This window comes from Bufo bufo, chromosome 3 (genome assembly GCF_905171765.1).
Source record: "Bufo bufo chromosome 3, aBufBuf1.1, whole genome shotgun sequence".
NCBI lineage: Eukaryota > Metazoa > Chordata > Amphibia > Anura > Bufonidae > Bufo > Bufo bufo.
Window position 1 is genome coordinate 95,099,364 of NC_053391.1, and position 23,183 is coordinate 95,122,546.

General features: G+C 42.9%; 1 protein-coding gene across 2 annotated transcripts in view; it reads right to left on the reverse strand.

Moving 5' to 3' along the window:
- Nucleotides 1–23,183, reverse strand: part of LOC120994641 (transient receptor potential cation channel subfamily V member 1-like) — an 88,108-nt gene that overhangs the window by 62,886 nt on the left and 2,039 nt on the right. For both annotated transcript variants that reach the window (XM_040423356.1, XM_040423355.1), the window contains exon 2: nucleotides 2,589–2,886. In XM_040423356.1, the coding sequence (XP_040279290.1) occupies nucleotides 2,589–2,812 (224 nt within the window). In that variant the 5' untranslated portion in view covers nucleotides 2,813–2,886. The remainder of the gene's footprint in view (nucleotides 1–2,588; nucleotides 2,887–23,183) is intronic.

Below are 23,183 nucleotides of genomic sequence, written 5' to 3' on the forward strand. Positions count from 1 at the left end.
GCAAACCCTGTTCAGGTGAATGGGACATTCTTTAACAACCCTTATCATCTAGAGTGTCCCCAGGATTGGTGATAAATGTATGACTGCTGAAGGTCTAAATGCTTGGACCCCCATCTGTCAAGACAACAGGGGTCCATGAGTCTTCTGTGTAAACGGATTGGTATTGTGCACACATGGCCACCTCTCCATTCACTGTCTATATATCTCCGTCAGTCTCATAAACAGTGAAAGAAGAAGAGGTCACGTGTGCGCACTACTGCTCCATTCACAGTAGGGGACTCGGGAAACCCCATTCTCAGGTCTTGTGGATAGGTGATAAATGTTGTTTATGGGAAAACCCCTTTAAGAACTCAGAGTTATTTACAGGACCAGGCTTTCATCTAAAATTGGTAAAAAAGGGAACAGTTGTATTTGAAAGGTCCTATCTAGTTCTGCAAATGGCTCAAGGTTCTAAATACATCATCACAGTTTTCCAGGAGCTTTCAAAAACAAGCTACTTTGACCATAAGATGGTGATCATGGAAACATATCATAGGCCTATATCCCCTATTCTGTGGCTACTTTAGAGGCAGAAACAAAACTTGACAACAGCACTATGTACATAGTAGGTCATCCACAATATCCATATCAACCAAGCCATCTACCTGTTTAATATAGTCAAATATCATCATGCATCAAGTGATGTTTTTTAATATATGGGTTGCTCAATTTATGTTCCTTTTATGTGCTGACAGTAGCTCTATAGCCATCTACAGTACTCTGACTACAAGAAGAAGAGAAAGAACCAGCTTTCTTGCGCCCATGACCACCACCACAATCACTTTCCTCTTTTATCAGGGAACCCCCCAAGTAGGCCTAATTGTTTAAGGGCCATCTGCTACATACAAATCCATTCCTGTCAAACAGGTGACATTCCCAAACTATGGAGTACATTTGGATAATTACTCAATGTCCCCTCATACCCAATATCTAATGGATTATCAGTTACTTTGTTTCTGAGAAACGTTAATACAGATAATTGCCCCACCCAACCCCCTTCCAATGTTGCCCTAGGACCAGGGTTACTGATATCACAGGCGGTGCCCTATTTTACATGTTACCGAGGATCACTGACGAAATGCTAATACCTGGATAATGGAATCTTAAGCCATATTCATCACTGTAATATTTGCATCCTGTAAGCTGAGTACAGGCACAACCCCATGAACAAACGACATAATCCATAGCTTATTTCTTCACTATAGAACACCGCACATAAAGAATATAGTTTGGGAATATCGAATAAAGATAAACAACCCCACCACCACATGCAGTTCTTCACATAGTCATCATTTTGTATGTTCACTTAAGATATAGGAAGAAAGATTTAGAAATGAAGGGTTAATGCAGGCCATGTCATGTGACAAGTTTTGGCTGCCACGAGTACATAGTTTTTAAAATTGTGGCTGTAACCATGGATTTTGTATTGTGGGTCGGGGAAGGATCTTATATCAGCATTAAAAGAGGAGATGGAGTAGAAACATGTAATTTATGGGCTGTCAGTGAATTCACGCAGCCCAAAGTGAAAGAATAAAACCAAGGCAACCAAGCTTACATTTCTAATACCATGCTGTCCCTTCTGAAAATTACAAGCTTGTGAATTCAAGTTATTGGGTATTTAATGAGATTTTTTCCTACATTTAAGCTCAAAAAGCCTGAGTGCAAATTGGAAAATAATTAAGAAACGTTAATGTTTTTCTACTTTTAGTTTAAGGCAAACAGCATTGGTTCCTTCGTGAGATTAATTGTACATTATAATACATACTGAGAATTTTTTTTATATTTTTATGCCTTTTCCATCATTTTCACATATTTAATTCTGGCTCCATTTTCATGTCAATCAGGTCAAACTTCACCACCAGAGGTCAACCTACAACATTAGGGTCTCAAATGACTTTATCCATGGGCCATTTAGTCTACTCAAGGTCGCATTTTAAGGTCCTTCTTGACATGGAAAGGCAAGCCAGTGAGCACAGTACATTTTTTACTTATCCCCCGATCAATATTACGGAGGATGACATGGAGCACAGCCATATCGCTGCTGCAAATAGAGGATATGGAACTCTTGGGACTATAGTAGGGTCCCAGTATTCATTAGGACTCCCACAAACTAGTGATATATCTATCACTACATCTTGCTACACTCACCTTGATTTTTATGGGAGGTTTCCAATGAGGAGATCCTTAAGGGGTGGGGCTCACCAGGAATTAATATTAAGGGGGCTGACAGGACATTCACCATGCATGCTGGGTGCTACAGAAGGCACCAACACACCAGTCTACCTTGGTTGAGGTATTCAGATACAGGTTTTAGACAGAGAACTGATTGTTGCACCAGGTGAAGAAAATACTAGCTAAAGCTCTGAGGCTTACCAGGAAAGTGGATAAGACTTGTTTCAGCGTTCACTGGATCATATTGGACCATACCATTAAACAATGAAGACCATTGTTCACTGGACAATATGGACCATATTGGACCATACTATTAAAAAATGAAGACAACCAACATCATCATTCAAATATGCCAAAAAGACAACAGATAAACTTACTTGCCACCATTTCCTTGTAATGTCCCCAAAAAATCAAGGTTAAAGCCAATATTTGGAGGAATATTGTCATTTTCTTTCTGCAGTGCTGAATCCATTGGAGGTTTTGCTTCTCTCTTTCCATCTTTTTCTCCTTTCTCAAAGGCAGCAAGTGAGTCCTTGTCATGAGCCTCTAAGGAGAACCTATGCCTAGGAGAGCCGGCGTCTTCAGAGTCCGAATTAGACATGGTGTATTCTAGACGTGCAGCAATATGTCTAGAATTATCCTGGCAGAAAAGCAATCCACATCTGCTGCTAATACCTGTGGCACAAAACAATGTTAAAGTTAGATGAAGATGGGACAATGACACGGCAGCAGTTCTGTTTACCCACTACCTGTGAGTCACCTGCAGGAACAGCAGCTGTTAGGTGTATACATAAGCAAATTGACAGTAGTACGTCTTCATAACCACATATATATATAACGCCAAGGTTTAATTTCATTGCTGGTTGGTTGCTCTACTGTGCACTATGTGTGTTTACTAAATTATTCAATTAAAGTGAACCTAGCACTAGGTTTGGAGCCATTGCACCACCAGCATATCATTGGGCACCTGGGGTAAGTATTCCAAACCTGTCCATATCAAAACCAGCCATTTCTGTACTTTGCTTAGAAAAAGAATAACATCAGAGAGGAGTCGAGGACTCATATCTGCATGTGCAAGGTAAAGCTGAAGACAGTGCACCTTGCTTCACTCAGTATGCCATTTATTTTACTAAGAAATAAAGAAACCACCAGTTTTGATAAGGACAGGCTTGGATCACGAAACCTCAGCTGCACTACAACATTCTGGACTGGTGGCTTAGTCGTTCCAAACCTACAGAGCTACAGTAGGTAAGTAACGGGTTTCCTTTAAAGCAATGCTCTTAAAGGTATTGTCCATTTTATGTGAAAGATCTCCTGAGGATAAGCAGATCTTTGGCTATGACTAGTGGGGACTCAATGGGGCATGTTCCCATCTGGCTCAGTGCCAAGATAAGAAGCAAGATGCCACACTGCCTGATGAGCATTTTATGATACAAGGCAAGGGAAACAATATTTTCCCATGTAGAAGGAAGGGCTAGTTATGACTCAAAGCTTATCAGTAGGTGATCACAGCTGGGATCACCAGTGATCAGCTAAACCCAGCTTCCAGTGTTGAAGTCCTGTAAAGCATTGTAACAAGAGACATAAAGCATTACATAGTTTTCATTTAAAATCTATGGACACCTGTCACATGTAAATAAAATGATGTTTACATATGTTAGTGGGTACTATGAGTTAAAAAAAATTGCACTAAAGACGCATTTCCACAGTGCCAGCAAGCAGGCAATTATCGGGAAGGGACCATTTCTTCTTGATAACTGCTTGCTCTTTATATTATCCTCCAATGTATGGCAATGAACAATTGTTACTGCTATTACTCGTCCTCATACAGATTAATTGTTTCAGGGTAGCAGTGTGATGTTTAGATTTACAACCTGCTGCCCAGAAATGATTGAGGTGTCTACATCAAAGATCATTTCATCTGATGATCAAGCATTTTGCCCATTCATAGGCCTCATGCACACGGGTGTGTTCCGCGGCCGAGAGCGGTCCGTAGTAACACGGCCTGGATTTCTGTTGAGAGCGTATTACTGTAGTGCAGCGGCGGCATGAAGCGCACGGCATCATAGCAACCAATGACGCTGTGCGCTCCTGCTCTCAACAGGAATCCAGGCAGTGTTACCACGGACCGCTCTCCGCCGCGGAACACGGCCGTGTGCATGAGGCCATAGCGTGATCTGTGGCACCAACATGAGTCAATTATCGGGAACGAGCATTCGCACAAACGTTCATTCCTGATAATCAGTAGTGTTGAGCGCGAATATTAGAATTACGAATTTTAATCGGCACTTCGAGAATTCGTGAATATTTTGAATATAGTGCTATATATTCGTTTTTTTGAATATTTGTAATTTTTTTCTATCTGAAGTCATGATTCCTCCCTACTTAAGTTGCTTGTGGGCCAATGACTCATTGTCCCACAAGCAAGAAGCAGGGAGAAATCATGTGTTTAGATGGAAAAAATGATGAATATTCGAAAAATTAATATATAGCACTATATTCTATAGTGCTTTATATTTGTTTTTGAGCCACGCCTGTATTAATCGCGTAATATTCGCATATTACGCAATCATTACCCTGCCGATTTTCAAGTAAAAAAAAAGAATGTAGAATATAACAAATATTCGAATTCGCAAATATTCTACGAATATTCTACAAAATATTTGCGAAATATCACGAATTCGAATATGACCCCTGCCGCTCATCACTAATAATCAGACCATGTAAGTCCAGTCATACATTGTGGATGTGAGGTCTGTGTGTCCAGGTTGCTGCTGCCTTCACTAGGTCTAATGTATCATTCACAGCTTAATTTCTGGACTGATCTACCCTTCTACAGCTCATGAAAGATCTCTTGTCCCTTTGTTGACATTGATGCTTGCAGTGTGTGATTCCACTAGCACCCCCCACCCCACCGCCCCAACACACATACAGCTTGCCATGGGAGAGGGGGGTCTCTTTTTTACTACACTGATACACAGCCTGTGTGATCTTTCCCTCAGCACATTGCCCTGTGTGTTCTTTCCTCCCTATCTTCAATCTGTGTGATCTGTCATCACTAAGAACTTGGATCCTTCCCTCCCTCCAAACTCTGATCTACCATGGGTAACACTCCCCCAAGACACACACTGCTATCTCTATTAGGCCTCATGCACACGGCCGTTGTATTAGTCTGCATCCGAGCCGCCGTTTTTACGGCTCAGATGCAGACCCATTCACTTCAATGGGGCCGCAAAAGATGCAGACAGCACTCCGTGTGCTGTCCGTATCCGTTGCTCCGTTCCATGGCCCCGCCAAAAAATATAACATGTCCTATTCTTGTCCGCGCTTTGCAGACAAGAATAGGCAGTTATATGTAAAGGCTGTCCGTGCCGTTCCGCAATTTGAGGAATCCGTGTTTTGAGGATCCGCGATTTGCGGATCGCAAAACACACCATGAACGTGTGAATGAGGCCTTAGGCCTATTGCACATGAATGTGTGTGCCCCGTGGCCGTGCTGCGGACTGCAAATTGCGGGCCGCAATGCACGAACACTCACCGTGGGGCAGCCGCAGCGGATCACTTTAATGAGTCCGCAATCCTTCCGTTCCACAAAAAGATAGGACATGTTCTATCTTTTTGCGGAACAGAAGTAAGGGACGTACTTCCGTTCCGTACCATTCCACATCTCCGGATTTGCGGACCTATTGAAGTGAATGGGTCCGCATCCGTGATGCAGAATGCACACAGAGCGGTGCCCGTGTATTTCGGATCCACAAATGCAGTCCGCAATACGGCCACGGAGCGCACACGTTCATGTGCAATAGGCCTTACACTCAGAGAAGGAATAAGAATAGCTAAAAGAGCTGACAGAACAAAGAGCAATGTGCTGTCAGATCAATGTTATATGTAGCAGAGCCAGCTATGTGGAGGAGTTATATAGACTGTACAGCAGGTGTGTGCTGGGTGAGCAAGTGATGCTTTATGTAGCCACTATGGCTAATTGATTAAGGTCTTGAATACTGAGCTTAACTCAAAATTCCCTAAAATGGCATTGCAAAATCGGTTCTGGAACCCAGACAACAATTTTTTTTATTAGGAACTGGTACATTGGATGGTCTCCACCTCTTTAGTTGCTGGTTGCTTTTCAGTTCTGTGGGCATATGTACTTCATAGAGAGCTGCTTGATTTAAATTCAAGCAGGTAATGCTACATTTCATCTGCACAGGAAATACGGCAATAACAGGTGATCTCCAGGGATAAGAGATGCCATCCCAGTGGCAGCTTTTTAAGGCCTCATGCACACGACTGTGGGGCCACCATGCACGTGTTGCGGCCCACAAACCACGGGTCCGCAAAACACAGGCATCGGCGATGTGCACTCTGCATCGCAGGGGGGACACACAGACTTCAATGAGTCTGCATTCCCCAAGATGCGGCAACATATAGGACACGTCCTATCTTTTGCAGTGCGGAGGCATGGACACGGAAGCCCGCAGAAGGGCTTTCATGTGTTTCCGTGGGCTTCCATGTCCCTGCTAGAGATGGCCAGTTCGCAGTGTTCGCCCGCGAACACATGCGATCTGCCATCTTAACTGACAAGTCCGACGAGGCACAGGTAAGTCCTTACCTGTGCCTGTGCGCGAGCCAGTCTGAAATGAAATGCAGTCTCCGGGAGCAGGCAGTTCATTTCAGACCGGCTCGTGCACAGGCACAGGTAAGGAATTACCTGTGCCTCGCCGGACTTGTCAGTTAAGATAGCAGATCACATGTGTTCGCGGGCGAACACTGCGAACTGGCCATCACTGGTCCCTGCCTCCACACCACAAAAGATAGTAGATGTCCAATGCTTCACCGTATCTTGCGGATTGCGGATCCATTGTTGCGGTCTGCAACACAGGCACCACGGCCCCACGGTAGTGCGCATGATGAGGTGACCCCATTAACAAAAGCTTGGATGCTATTCTCTCCATCTCCTATGCCAAGGATAAAATATTAACAAACCCCAAGCAGTGAGAAGTTTTCAGGTAACCTGAGAATATAAGCGTACATAAAGTGGGTTCCTGGACTTCGACTTTATTTAGAATTTAGAAATACTTCCAATTAAGTCCTAAAAAGCTTCCAAATGGTAACACAACATAAAAGCAATTGGTTTCCAATGCATCCTAATGCATAAAAAAGAGACACCATGTTCTCTTCCCCTTTGGCCTTGTAAGATAGGATGAATCCATTCAGTAGTACTAACATCTGCAATGAGCAGGACACTGGGTCAGTGGGTCAGCTATGCAGTGGGTCAGGATATATATGTAGTAGTTCGTGACGCCAATTGCAGCTTGCGCAGGTACTGTAGCAGGGCCCTTTAAGATTATATAACTCATGTACCAGGTGAGGAATACCAGAGGGGGATAATGTCTCTGTGTAGTAGGTATTGTAGTGTCAACGGTGTCTTCTACCTTGGTACGGCTGGACTCCTGGATCCTGGCTCACAATAAATTGAGTGTGGTCAGTAGGAGTAATTGAGGAATGAATGCCATCCAGACAGGAAATATAATCCAACTCGTCTTTATTTAATGCAGCTTGAATCCATACAAAATACAGCAATAGTCTTGGGTCCCAGCAGGTATTGGCAATATGTGGCAGGAATTAATATACACTCACCTAAAGAATTATTAGGAACACCTGTTCTATTTCTCATTAATGTAATTATCTAGTTAACTAATCACATGGCAGTTGCTTCAATGCATTTAGGGGTGTGGTCCTGGTCAAGACAATCTCCTGAACTCCAAACTGAATGTCAGAATGGGAAAGAAAGGTGATTTAAGCAATTTTGAGCGTGGCATGGTTGTTGGTGGCAGACGGGCCGGTCTGAGTATTTCACAATCTGCTCAGTTACTGGGATTTTCACGCACAACCATTTCTAGGGTTTACAAAGAATGGTGTGAAAAGGGAAAAACATCCAGTATGCGGCAGTCCTGTGGGCAAAAATGCCTTGTGGATGCTAGAGGTCAGAGGAGAATGGGTCGACTGATTCAAGCTGATAGAAGAGCAACGTTGACTGAAATAACCACTCGTTACAACCGAGGTATGCAGCAAAGCATTTGTGAAGCCACAACACGCACAACCTTGAGGCGGATGGGCTACAACAGCAGAAGACACCACCGGGTACCACTCATCTCCACTACAAATAGGAAAAAGAGGCTACAATTTGCACGAGCTCACCAAAATTGGACTGTTGAAGACTGGAAAAATGTTGCCTGGTCTGATAAGTCTCGATTTCTGTTGAGACATTCAAATGGTAGAGTCCGAATTTGGTGTAAACAGAATGAGAACATGTATCCATCCTCTGATGGCTACTTCCAGCAGGATAATGCACCATGTCACAAAGCTTGAATCATTTCAAATTGGTTTCTTGAACATGACAATGAGTTCACTGTACTAAAATGGCCCCCACAGTCACCAGATCTCAACCCAATAGAGCATCTTTGGGATGTGGTAGAACGGGAGCTTCGTGCCCTGGATGTGCATCCCTCAAATCTCCATCAACTGCAAGATGCTATCCTATCAATATGGGCCAACATTTCTAAAGAATGCTATCAGCACCTTGTTGAATCAATGCCACGTAGAATTAAGGCAGTTCTGAAGGCAAAAGGGGGTCCAACACCGTATTAGTATGGTGTTCCTAATAATTCTTTAGGTGAGTGTATATTCTGCTTCTTGACATATGCCTAAGAATCTGGCAGGTATCTATCTTCTGCTCTGTCTGTAGTCTGCTTGATATGGGCCTGACTAGCTGAAGGAGGAATTTGGCTTCTCCTGGTCTTTGGATAAGTAACTCACAGTTCTGCTCGCATGGAATGGCTTCCTGGAGGTCTGTAGATCTGGAGATGGCTGCTTGCTTGTCACCAGCTGAGGTAGATGACTCAGTCTGGGAAGAGGGATCTTTGGCCCCAGCCGAGGCTGGATCCTAGGTAGGGATCCCTATGTCTGGGAGCTCCTACCAACACAGCCTTCCTCAAGGAGGGGGCTGGTACACACTAACTAGAACTTTCCTTCCTCCCCATGAGGCAGGATGTGGGAACATTCCACACCTCCTCAAAGAGGGGGGAGCTAGGTTGGAATGAACTGGCTAAGATCCTGTTACATACTGCTGCCACCTGCTGGTGTACATGGAAATTACAGCAAAATACATAAAACAGGCCTGGATAATGCACATTATGGAGAGAGTGATGCAAACTTATACCAGATGACAATATACATACACTTAGAAGAGAGTTTTAGTGACATACTCTGGGATGTTACACATGTGAGGTCATGGTCTTTGAGAAGTAATTATTCACTTGCCAAAATGGAAACCTGAATTTTATCCAAAGTTACAGAGCAGGATATACAGGAAGTGACTGTCATCTTGTGAACTCATACATGTGGCTTTAGTCCATGTTGTAGTTTTTTTTATTTATGGAAAACTAGTACAAAGGAAATGTGGAATTTTCCCTATAGTATTTCTGTACTTCGGGTTATATAAAAGATTTAAAAAAATATTCAGCTTATAAGATTCCTGGGAATAGTACATGTCTTTCTCACTAGTTTTCATAAATATCCCTCACTGGATGAGAATTGTAAAAATGAGTGCAAACTAAAAAATAGAGAATATAGCTCTCATTTTTGGTGGACATTTTGAAAATGAGGATGAGGACTTGACTGGATGACAAGAGCTCAGGTCAATATGCCCCATTTGGGTAAATGGACTACATACAGTGTTCAGCCCTGCTCCCCTCCATTGCACTACAGCTCATCTTTGTGTCTCATGGAAGGCCATTGATCGTAATGATATATTGCAGGGAAAATGCATGCCTAGACATGGCTTCTCCTGGTGATGGCGCATTGCTGGGTTGAGAACCTGGACACACACAGCGATCAGCCAGTTGCCATCTTTAGGGAATCTGTCACCTATTTGAGGCTGCATAAAGTAGGGACTGAGATCCTGATTATAGCCAGGGGTGTAGCTATAGGGGGTGCAGAGGTAGCAGTCGCAATCGGGCCCAGGATCCTGAAGGGACCCAAAGACCCTTGTGCCACATAAGAAGACACTGGTAGATTTTGCACTAGGGCCCAGAATTTTCAAGTTAGTCCTCTGGCTGAAGGGAAGGGGTTAGGTCAAGAATTTGGCAAGGAGGGGACGGGCACGCTGTTTCAATTTTTGCCTCAAGCAGCATGAAGCTATATGCTTCCCTGCCCCTTGCCACAAACCACTGAGGGAGGGGGGCCCAAACTGAACTCTTGCACCAGGGCCCATGAGACTTTAGATACGCCCCTGATTATAGCAATGTGTTACTTACATGTCAATGTGCACAGGTTTTTATAAAATAGGTAGCAGTACTCATATTCATGAGAGGTGGGCTTCTCTCTCCCTCCCTCCTACCAGTGATTGACAGCTCTCTCCCAATTACTGTGCATAGGGAGAAAGCTGTCAATCAGCGGAAGTGCCGAATGCAGCTTGTGAACACGTAAGACTCCAGAGCGTGCACACATCATTGAGAGGGCTCAGGCACTTGGCTCATGCTGCAGCTGGTAAACAGTGTTTTTAAAAAAAAAAAAACTGCTACATACTGACAAGTGACACACAGCTATACTCAGGGAAAGGGGAGCATGGCTTAAAGGATAACTGTCATATTTACATTAAATATTATATTTTTTTTTTAGCATATGTTACTGCTGCAGCAGCATTATGCATAAAGCAATCTTTAGTTCCTTCACTTACCACTGTTTTCCTTGAGTTTTCACCCTTAGTTACGGCTGTTTTGAATCCTACATTATGAGGACCTTCTCAAGATGGCTCCTCTGCCAGTTCTCTGAGGTCAAAACTGCATTCCCTCAGGTCACATACAAACTTGCTATATCCAGCAGCTTCCTGCCAGCCAATCAGATTGGATTACTGAGAGACACGCCTCCTCACTCTGAAGCCTAATGCAGGCATGCAGTGTGAAGGACCGCCCCTCTGTCTTCCTAGCCGGAGACAGATGAGCCATAGCAACGGTCTTTTAAGGGAGCAGTGGAAAGGGACAGGAGACATTAATGAAAGCTGTTATTATAAGGTAATTACAGATCTTTTGGCAACCATTGACAACCAGGTTTACATCCCTAGCTCTAATAAACTAGCAAATAAAAAAAATATGACAGTTATCCTTTAAAGGGGTTGTGCAGGCAATATATATTGATGACCTATCCTCATGATAGGTCATCAATATCTGATCTGCGGGCTTCTGACACCTGGCACCCCTGATGATCAGTTGTTAGATAAGCGAGCGCTACCTCCTATTCATTACATGGCCCGTCATCTTCAAAGTCTTAGCGGCACAGTGTAATTTCAAGTACTTGCTCCATTCACCTGAATGGAGCGAGTACTTGTAATTACACTGTGCCACCGCTGCAAAGGAGACAACGTGCAGTGTAGGCTAAAGCTACACGGCAAAATGTGTCGCACAACATTTTTTGTAATGATAAAGTCAATGGTGTTGCACTGCGACATGCTACATGCTGCGACGCGATAGTTGCTCAGAAATCCAACTTGGATGAATATTTTACCACTGTCGTGTCACAGTCGCAGCATGTCGTTTGTCACGTGTCGCCGTGTATCCTTAGCCCAATGAAGAGGAAGCAGCGCTTGCATGGAGAGCCACCTCCTCTTCAAACAGCTGATTGGTAGAGGTGCCGGGTGTCAGACCCCTGCCAATCACATATTGATGACCTATCCTAAAGATAGGTCATCAATATTTATTGCCTGCACAAACTCTTTAACATGTGACATTTTGCACAAAGTAAAAGCCAACCAATAGTTGGTATAAAGTTAATAAAAAGTGCCTATTCTTGCAACTAATTTATCAACCCAGTCTGAGCCACTGATAAATTTGACACATCTTTAGACTGCCTACATTTTAGACAGAATTAGTAAATTTGCCCGAGTATTCTGTGCTGAAATGTTGGCACAAAAATGGTACATCTTAAGCCAACCCAATTTCTTTCTGAGTCATGTTTCTTTTCTCCTCAACCACACTCCCTCAACAGGCAAGGTGCAGTGGATTATTATTTTGGCTTACTTGCTTCATAAATATGTTTAACCACCTCCGGACCGCCTAACGCAGGATCGCGTTCCGGAGGTGGCAGCGCTGCGCACAGTCACGCATATACGCGTCATCTCGCGAGACGCGAGATTTCCTGTGAACGCGCGCACACAGGCGCGCGCGCTCACAGGAACGGAAGGTAAGAGAGTTGATCTCCAGCCTGCCAGCGGCGATCGTTCGCTGGCAGGCTGGAGATGTGTTTTTTTTAACCCCTAACAGGTATATTAGACGCTGTTTTGATAACAGCGTCTAATATACCTGCTACCTGGTCCTCTGGTGGTCCCCTTTGTTTGGATCGACCACCAGAGGACACAGGTAGCTCAGTAAAGTAGCACCAAGCACCACTACACTACACTACACCCCCCCCCCGTCACTTATTAACCCCTTATTAGCCCCTGATCACCCCTAATCACCCCTGATCACCCCATATAGACTCCCTGATCACCCCCCTGTCATTGATTACCCCCCTGTCATTGATCAACCCCCTGTAAAGCTCCATTCAGACGTCCGCATGATTTTTACGGATCCACTGATAGATGGATCGGATCCGCAAAACGCATCCGGACGTCTGAATGAAGCCTTACATGGGCGTGATCAATGACTGTGGTGATCACCCCATATAGACTCCCTGATCACCCCCCTGTCATTGATCACCCCCCTGTCATTGATTACCCCCCTGTAAAGCTCCATTCAGATGTCCGCATGATTTTTACGGATGCACTGATACATGGATCGGATCCGCAAAACGCATCCGGTCGTCTGAATGAAGCCTTACAGGGGCATGATCAATGACTGTGGTGATCACCCCCCTGTCATTGATTACCCCCCTGTAAAGCTCCATTCAGATGTCCGCATGATTTTTACGGATGCACTGATAGATGGATCGGATCCGCAAAACGCATCCGGACGTCTGAATGAAGCCTTACAGGGGCATGATCAATGACTGTGGTGATCACCCCATATAGACTCCCTGATCACCCCCCTGTCATTGATTACCCCCCTGTAAAGCTCCATTCAGATGTCCGCATGATTTTTACGGATGCACTGATAGATGGATCGGATCCGCAAAACGCATCCGGACGTCTGAATGAAGCCTTACAGGGGCATGATCAATGACTGTGGTGATCACCCCATATAGACTCCCTGATCACCCCCCTGTAAAGCTCCATTCAGATGTCCGCATGATTTTTACGGATGCACTGATACATGGATCGGATCCGCAAAACGCATCCGGTCGTCTGAATGAAGCCTTACAGGGGCATGATCAATGACTGTGGTGATCACCCCCCTGTCATTGATTACCCCCCTGTAAAGCTCCATTCAGATGTCCGCATGATTTTTACGGATGCACTGATAGATGGATCCGATCCGCAAAACGCATCCGGACGTCTGAATGAAGCCTTACAGGGGCATGATCAATGACTGTGGTGATCACCCCATATAGACTCCCTGATCACCCCCCTGTCATTGATCACCCCCCTGTCATTGATTACCCCCCTGTAAAGCTCCATTCAGATGTCCGCATGATTTTTACGGATGCACTGATAGATGGATCGGATCCGCAAAACGCATCCGGACGTCTGAATGAAGCCTTACAGGGGCATGATCAATGACTGTGGTGATCACCCCATATAGACTCCCTGATCACCCCCCTGTCATTGATCACCCCCCTGTCATTGATTACCCCCCTGTAAAGCTCCATTCAGATGTCCGCATGATTTTTACGGATGCACTGATAGATGGATCGGATCCGCAAAACGCATCCGGACGTCTGAATGAAGCCTTACACGGGCGTGATCAATGACTGTGGTTATCACCCCATATAGACTCCCTGATCACCCCCCTGTCATTGATCACCCCCCTGTCATTGATCACCCCCCTGTCATTGATCACCCCCCTGTCATTGATCACCCCCCCCTGTCATTGATCACCCCCCCCTGTCATTGATCACCCCTCTGTAAGGCTCCATTCAGATATTTTTTTGGCCCAAGTTAGCGGAATTTTTTTTTTTTTTTCTTACAAAGTCTCATATTCCACTAACTTGTGTCAAAAAATAAAATCTCACATGAACTCACCATACCCCTCACGGAATCCAAATGCGTAAAATTTTTTAGACATTTATATTCCAGACTTCTTCTCACGCTTTAGGGCCCCTAGAATGCCAGGGCAGTATAAATACCCCACATGTGACCCCATTTCGGAAAGAAGACACCCCCAGGTATTCCGTGAGGGGCATATTGAGTCCATGAAAGATTGAAATTTTTGTCCCAAGTTAGCGGAACGGGAGACTTTGTGAGAAAAAAATTAATAATATCAATTTCCGCTAACTTGTGCCAAAAAAAAAAAATTTCTATGAACTCGCCATGCCCCTCATTGAATACCTTGGGGTGTCTTCTTTCCAAAATGGGGTCACATGTGGGGTATTTATACTGCCCTGGCATTCTAGGGGCCCCAAAGCGTGAGAAGAAGTCTGGTATCCAAATGTCTAAAAATGCCCTCCTAAAAGGAATTTGGGCACCTTTGCGCATCTAGGCTGCAAAAAAGTGTCACACATCTGGTATCGCCGTACTCAGGAGAAGTTGGGGAATGTGTTTTGGGGTGTCATTTTACATATACCCATGCTGGGTGAGAGAAATATCTTGGTCAAATGCCAACTTTGTATAAAAAAAATGGGAAAAGTTGTCTTTTGCCAAGATATTTCTCTCACCCAGCATGGGCATATGTAAAATGACACCCCAAAACACATTCCCCAACTTCTCCTGAATACGGCGATACCACATGTGTGACACTTTTTTGCAGCCTAGGTGGGCAAAGGGGCCCATATTCCAAAGAGCACCTTTAGGATTTCACAGGTCATTTACCTACTTACCACACATTAGGGCCCCTGGAAAATGCCAGGGCAGTATAACTACCCCACAAGTGACCCCATTTTGGAAAGAAGACACCCCAAGGTATTCCGTGAGGGGCATGGCGAGTTCCTAGAATTTTTTATTTTTTGTCACAAGTTAGTGGAAAATGCTTATTTATTTATTTTTTTTTTTTTTTCATACAAAGTCTCATATTCCACTAACTTGTGACAAAAAATAAAAACTTCCATGAACTCACTTTGCCCATCAGCGAATACCTTGGGGTCTCTTCTTTCCAAAATGGGGTCACTTGTGGGGTAGTTATACTGCCCTGGCATTCTAGGGGCCCAAATGTGTGGTAAGGAGTTTGAAATCAAATTCTGTAAAAAATGACCTGTGAAATCCGAAAGGTGCTCTTTTGAATATGGGCCCCTTTGCCCACCTCGGCTGCAAAAAAGTGTCACACATCTGGTATCTCCGTAATCGGGAGAAGTTGGGGAATGTGTTTTGGGGTGTCATTTTACATATACCCATGCTGGGTGAGAGAAATATCTTGGCAAAAGACAACTTTTCCCATTTTTTTATACAAAGTTGGCATTTGACCAAGATATTTATCTCACCCAGCATGGGTATATGTAAAAAGACACCCCAAAACACATTCCTCAACTTCTCCTGAATACAGAGATACCAGATGTGTGACACTTTTTTGCAGCCTAGGTGGGCAAAGGGGCCCACATTCCAAAGAGCACCTTTCGGATTTCACAGGTCATTTACCTACTTACCACACATTTGGGCCCCTAGAATGCCAGGGCAGTATAACTACCCCACAAGTGACCCCATTTTGGAAAGAAGAGACCCCAAGGTATTCGCTGATGGGCATAGTGAGTTCATGGAAGTTTTTATTTTTTGTCACAAGTTTGTGGAATATGAGACTTTGTATGAAAAAAAAAAAAAAAAAAAAAAATCATCATTTTCCACTAACTTGTGACAAAAAATAAAAAATTCTAGGAACTCGCCATGCCCCTCACGGAATACCTTGGGGTGTCTTCTTTCCAAAATGGGGTCACTTGTGGGGTAGTTATACTGCCCTGGTATTCTAGGGGCCCAAATGTGTGGTAAGGAGTTTGAAATCAAATTCAGGAAAAAATGAGGAGTGAAATCCGAAAGGTGCTCTTTGGAATATGGGCCCCTTTGCCCACCTAGGCTGCAAAAAAGTGTCACACATCTGGTATCCCCGTACTCAGGAGAAGTTGAGGAATGTGTTTTGGGGTGTCTTTTTACATATACCCATGCTGGGTGAGATAAATATCTTGGTCAAATGACAACTTTGTATAAAAAAATGGGAAAAGTTGTCTTTTGCCAAGATATTTCTCTCACCCAGCATGGGTATATATAAAATGACACCCCAAAACACATTCCCCACCTTCTCCTGAGTACGGAGATACCAGATGTGTGACACTTTTTTGCAGCCTAGGTGGGCAAAGGGGCCCATATTCCAAAGAGCACCTTTCGGATTTCACAGGTCATTTTTTACAGAATTTGATTTCAAACTCCTTACCACACATTTGGGCCCCTAGAATGCCAGGGCAGTATAACTACCCCACAAGTGACCCCATTTTGGAAAGAAGAGACCCCAAGGTATTCGCTGATGGGCATAGTGAGTTCATAGAACTTTTTATTTTTTGTCACAAGTTAGTGGAATATGAGACTTTGTAAGGAAAAAAAAAAAAAAAAAAAAAATCATCATTTTCCGCTAACTTGTGACAAAAAATAAAAAGTTCTATGAACTCACTATGCCCATCAGCGAATACCTTAGGGTGTGTACTTTCAGAAATGGGGTCATTTGTGGGGTGTTTGTACTGTCTGGGCATTGTAGAACCTCAGGAAACATGACAGGTGCTCAGAAAGTCAGAGCTGCTTCAAAAAGCGGAAATTCACATTTTTGTACCATAGTTTGTAAACGCTATAACTTTTACCCAAACCATTTTTTTTTTACCCAAACATTTTTTTTTTATCAAAGACATGTAGAACTATAAATTTAGAGCAAAATTTCTATATGGATGTCGTTTTTTTTTGCAAAATTTTACAACTGAAAGTGAAAAATGTCATTTTTTTGCAAAAAAATCGTTAAATTTCGATTAATAACAAAAAAAGTAAAAATGTCAGCAGCAATGAAATACCACCAAATGAAAGCTCTATTAGTGAGAAGAAAAGGAGGTAAAATTCATTTGGGTGGTAAATTGCATGACCGAGCAATAAACGGTGAAAGTAGTGTAGGTCAGAAGTGTAAAAAGTGGCCTGGTCTTTCAGGGTGTTTAAGCACTGGGGGCTGAGGTGGTTAAAATGGGATAGGTCAAATTGTGCCAAAAATGCTGGAAAGATGATTTAAAGTATTATGTTTGTGAAGGTTTAGTAAAAAGTCAGAGCAACTGACTCTTTTTCTTGAAGACATTTCAATAGTCATCTGACTGGATTTCTCAATTAGAATGGCTTGTACGAGTATTCTCCTGCATTAAATACTGGTGATTTATACAGACCAGTAACTGCTGTTGGACTCCCACCATTGTCTGGATCACAAACTGGGGGTCATCAAAACCCTACACCACCAGGCTGAAAAGATCTTCACCAGCGTAAAGGCTAAGATAAGGGAATTCAAACACCTCAAAGGGGTTCTTAAAACCTGCGGGTATCCAGACTGGGATTTTGTTAAAGCTGAGAAAAGATTGCCAAGATTGCCAGTGAAAATGCGAAGCAAGACAGAAGGAAGAACTTGGTTCTTTTGTACATAGCTGAGGTGTCTGAAAAACACCTTACCTCCATGACTGAAGCATGAGCCACCAGTATTTAATGCAGGAGAACACTCGTACAAGCCATTCTAATTGAGAAAGCCAATCGGATGACTAGAGAACGTCTTCAAGAAAAAAATACAAGTCCAGTTGCTCTGACTTTTTAATACTGCTTTAAATCATTAAAGGTTCATTCTTCCCTGTCGTTAACATGTACATACCAAGAAGGTTCTATATACAGAATTACAATACATTTTGCAGTAAATTTTACTATATAGCAGTAACAGCCATATGAAAAGTATGAGAAAAACTCATAGAACTTGACAGAACGATTATTTTACTTTTGCAGAATATAGAAGCACCACGCCTTTTGTGCAATATTCCCATTTTTCTTTTAAAATCTGTTGCACATATTTTCCATAAATGCAGGCTACATGAATTTTTTCTAAAAGGTCAGTGACTCAGGCCTTTCCTGTGCCATAGATGCGTGTCTGGCATGCAATGGAATGTATCCAGAAAGGTGTACAGCATGAAAAATTCATTGTTTTCTTTCCACAATCCATCTAACATGGAAACAGATATTTTATGCATGGAGATAATCCTACGAATAGTAATATAAATATGTTTTTTGCACATGATGGGACAGATTTGTCATAAGGTATGACTGTTATCAGACACAGCGGAGGATGAGGAGTGGCTCCCTTTTATGCTTCACATATAATATTATCTACAAAATGCAGTGTAATCTCCAGGCAGTATGTTATAGAGGTGGATGAACTGAGCAGATTGATGTATAGTTTTATGGAAAAAGATTTAGTAAAACTCTCTTTCTGACTTCAGTTGTATGTGGGGATGGTATTATCAGGGATGGATAGTATTCCCTGTGTAAGCATGTATTCAAAGAAAAGATCTAATGCTTCCCTCTCAGCATAATTTATATCACTTCCCATCACAATTTATAAACTGCATACAAGCCATTTGTATACCGATGTAACATGGTTTGGTTAACACCCCTTTTTTCTGAGATTTCTGAGTTTGGTTATCTTATCTAAGCAAACACCTTCAATTGCTTTTCAATGGCTTTTGTCTTAAGATAATGAAATGAGTTAAGAAATTTGAGTGAACAGCGGGAGTAATAACCATGGTACATCTGTACGTTTAGATAAAATGAATAAGCCCAGTCACCTCGTCAAGGTTGCCTCTTTCGAGTGGGTCCCTACTCCAATTTGGCACAGCACCACGTGGCAGCCACCACTACAACCACAAGACAGGCCTACTGGCGGTGAGACTCACTAGTCCAATAGCAGCCTAGTGTCAGACTTGTTACTGGCCATTGGTGTGGACCACTTTACCGATCAACTGGTTTGGCTTTGGGCTAACTCTAAGGACATTATCCCCTGGTATTCACGCTTTAATCCTTATACAGGGATCTGTACTTCACTGCAGGAGAGCTACCAGGCCGCTACCTCTTGAGATAGTCCCTGCGTGGTTGGCGGCTGACCCCACCGGTTCGAAGTACCGAGAGGTAGCTTTTCAGTGAAACAAGTTTGAGGTCAGGTCGTGCGGCAGAAGGACAATCTAAGAAACAGACTAAGGTCAGGGCAGGCTGAAGTATGGTACATGGGTTGTCAGACAGAGAATACACCTTTGCTGGTTACTAGAGAGTAGGAAACTTAAAGCTCAGGCATCCTACATACTGGCGAGGGTGCCTTAAATACCCAGGGACAGCCAGCCATTGCCTGGGGAAACAATAGACCTGTGTGGGCAGTCTTTTTAAGAGGGCAAGAGTATGTACACCCTATAGAACAAGCCAGGAGGCCGAACAAGATGCGCAGGGATGGTAGTGGCTAAGAGCGCCACATGCAGGAAAGCAGTTGGCAGGGTGAATAGCGCGGCATCCTTGCCCACAGGGGAGGGCTGAGCACTGGCAGGCATGAACTGCTAGCGCAAAAGACTAATGCCCCCCTTGCACTGGGTCCCTCGAAGCCACAGGTAAAGCACCACAGCAACCATGCAGTGCCGCACTATGTGAACAGATGTCAAAAGCTATCTCAAAACCTAAACTGAGACCAGGTATGTTTTATATTTTTTGCAGTCTTTTGCTAATTAAAAACACCTGGGACAAATGGGAGGAGCACTGATACTATGGAAAAAAGAAAAGACAAAAGAAAAAAAAACATGGATCATCTACGTGTGATGCAAGCGTATATTCAGAGATAGCTGTCAGTCACTGATAGCTTTACACAGGCAGCTTAACTATAGAAAGAATAGAGATATAAATGTATAAATTACAGGTTATACTAAATATTTTCCTACAAAACTATGGGGGTCATTTATAAAGCTGAAATCCACCTATATTAGTTAGTTGCGCCTCAATCTGCGACTTTTCCCCACTCACGCCAGGTCTAAAAAAGTGGGCATGGCGTGGGCGGGGAAGGAGACACGCCGGCGGGCCCATCTCATTTACCATTTTCTACGCCTGTTTCAGGCATAGAAAAAGGTCTAAATGTTACACCAATTCTAACCTTATGAGTGGCCACCTACGAACAATATGGTCATAAGTCCCTTACCAACCATACACTTGAGATGGGTTAACAAATTGGGGAAGATTGATCAAAATTAGGGCACGCTCTGACACCAAGGTTCCTTTCCTCAATGCAAGAGTTTCAGCTTGAATTCTCCTATTGATTGTAGCAGCAATAGGAAAGCTTTTCTACTGAATATGGAAGTCTTGAAAAAAAGAACAGCCATTCATCTGGAATTCTGTAGTTTATGCACAGCTTGTAGTAAAGCCCCCAGGAGGGTTACAGTATGCTGCAAAAGTTTTGAAAGGAATCGGCTTCTGAAATAAAGTATATCTCGAAATGTCATGTATGTTTTGGCTAATTTCCTGTATTTTGTGTGATCATGTTATTTTTGTGCATGCAGCTACTTATGAAGAACTATATACAGTGAGGGGAATGAACTGGTATCTACGCTTGGAAACACATGGAAACTGATTTCAGTGGAAAAAGCTGTAACCATTGGCAAAAATCCAAAAGAGTACTCTGGATTCTCTGCTATTTTCAAGGCTTGGCTGAAATGAAGTACAAGAAAGGCTCAGCAGAGATCCTTTTCCTTATATGAACCTATAAGAAGTCTTGATCTTAAAGGGGTTTTTTCAAACTCCTGACCTCGATGACCTATCCTCAGGAGAGATCATTAACATTCGATCGGTGAGGGCCCGACCATCCTTAACCCAATCGATCAGCTGTTCCCTGCAGCCTCCAGCTCTGGAAATAGCACTGTGAATGGAACAGGAAGCACTGCTCCATTCAAAGTGCAGTGGCCATGCTGGGTTACTGCAGCTCAGCTTCCATTCACTTTAATGGTAAATGAGCTGTAGTAAGCAAACATGGCCATTACAATTTGAATTGTGCTGTGTTTTCTGCTCCATTCCAAGTGTTAATTCCAGCGCCAGAGGCTAAAGGGAACAACTGGTCAGTGGGGATATGGAGTGTTGGACCTTCACCAATTGGATATTAATAAACTATCATGAGGATAAGTCATGTCAGGAGCCTAAAAAAAATCTTTAATTCAGCTTTAGAACATCACTAGGCTTCCTTATTAGTTACCATGCAATGCTGTAACCCAACTCAGTGGTAAAATGCAATTATCCAAGGGGCAAACTGTTTAAATGATGTATACTTTTAAATTATGAAATGCCTCATTTTATAAGAACTTAATGTTTAATACATCTCCCTAAAAGGAAACCTCTAAGAATCAGGCATGAACCATGATTTTGAGCAGAAACATGATTATTCAAGTGGGACTATAGCTACAGGAAACTGAAGGGTCCTTATATAAATTAGACTTGCAGAGATGAACTCTGGAGGACTCAGCGCAATCATGTATAACATGGTACTCCCTCATTTAAATTGACACTGTGTAATTCCTGATCTGTCCTGCAGTGGCCACTGCAAGAGAAATGTGTAGCCCCTAGAAGCCTTCTCTATTGATAACAGCTGATTGCCTGGATTTCAGCTCCTGTCACTGTGTCTTCATGGGACTAAGCTTTCAAGATTCAACTGAAACTATTTTTTTCAAATCCCAAAGGCTAAAATGGAGAGTGAACTAAAGGCATGGTCAACCATCCAGTCTTATCCATCCTTCCTTCATGGATCTAATCTCAAAAAATGGCAGCAGAGGGCTCTTATGATTGATGGAGATTTCAGCAGTTGAATCTTTTCCGATTACACATTGATGGTATACAAGGTGGAAAGGCTATAAATGTTTTTAGTGCATAGTCTCATACATCTAATTTACCCAGTTCATCCAGTAAATTATGAAAAAGACCATACTATCATCTCCTACTGCTATAAAATGGCACAATCATTATAGTTCCCTATATGCAGATTTTTTAAAAATGGATACTGAAGGTATGGGTGATATTGAGATATCAAATTGCATGTCAGATAGGAACATACCTCATAATACAGTGATATAATGGAGTCAATGACAGAATTATAGGTGGAGACAAATTATAGGTCGAGACGAGGGGGGATATCTGGCATATTACTGGTGCAATAAATTATAAATGATATATATATGTGTGTGTGTGTGTGTGTGTGTGATATGCCAGTTCTTACCCCTTGTCCCTGTTTATAATTGTGTCATTGACTCAAATATATATATATATATTATGACTTGAAAAAGGGTAAACCATCAATAAAACAAACCTATGTCTAGTGAAGGAGTTAAACCCTGCAGACTATAGTGAGATTCAATTTTTCTGTGTCTGTTATGTCGCATCTAAAAATGACCATAAACAGACCTATCTGTGATGAAGCTTTTCCAGTCTATCACATTTTGGCAAGCCCTCACAAGCCCTTACAGCCTCCCAGAAATGAAGGCATTTACTACCCTCACATACTTCACTGACTCTGAATAATCTCTAAGAAAAAAAATGGACATTTCTGCACTAAGGAAGAAACCCAAAGCGTGTACTCAATGCAATGACAGACACATCCAAATATACGGTAAACCCAAGTAAATCAGTGTACATTTTCTGATGTCGCACACGGCTCACAATTTTCAGACAAGTTCCTGTGGGAACCAACACTAGTTGTTTTTTTCCCATGCAAAATATCTCATCTCCTACAATCTCCCCCACTGCTGCTCTGCAAATATCCTGCTGACCATATTGTAAGAGGAGAAATTCCTATGTGTAAACTTGTAGAAACTATGACCCATGGCTGAGACAC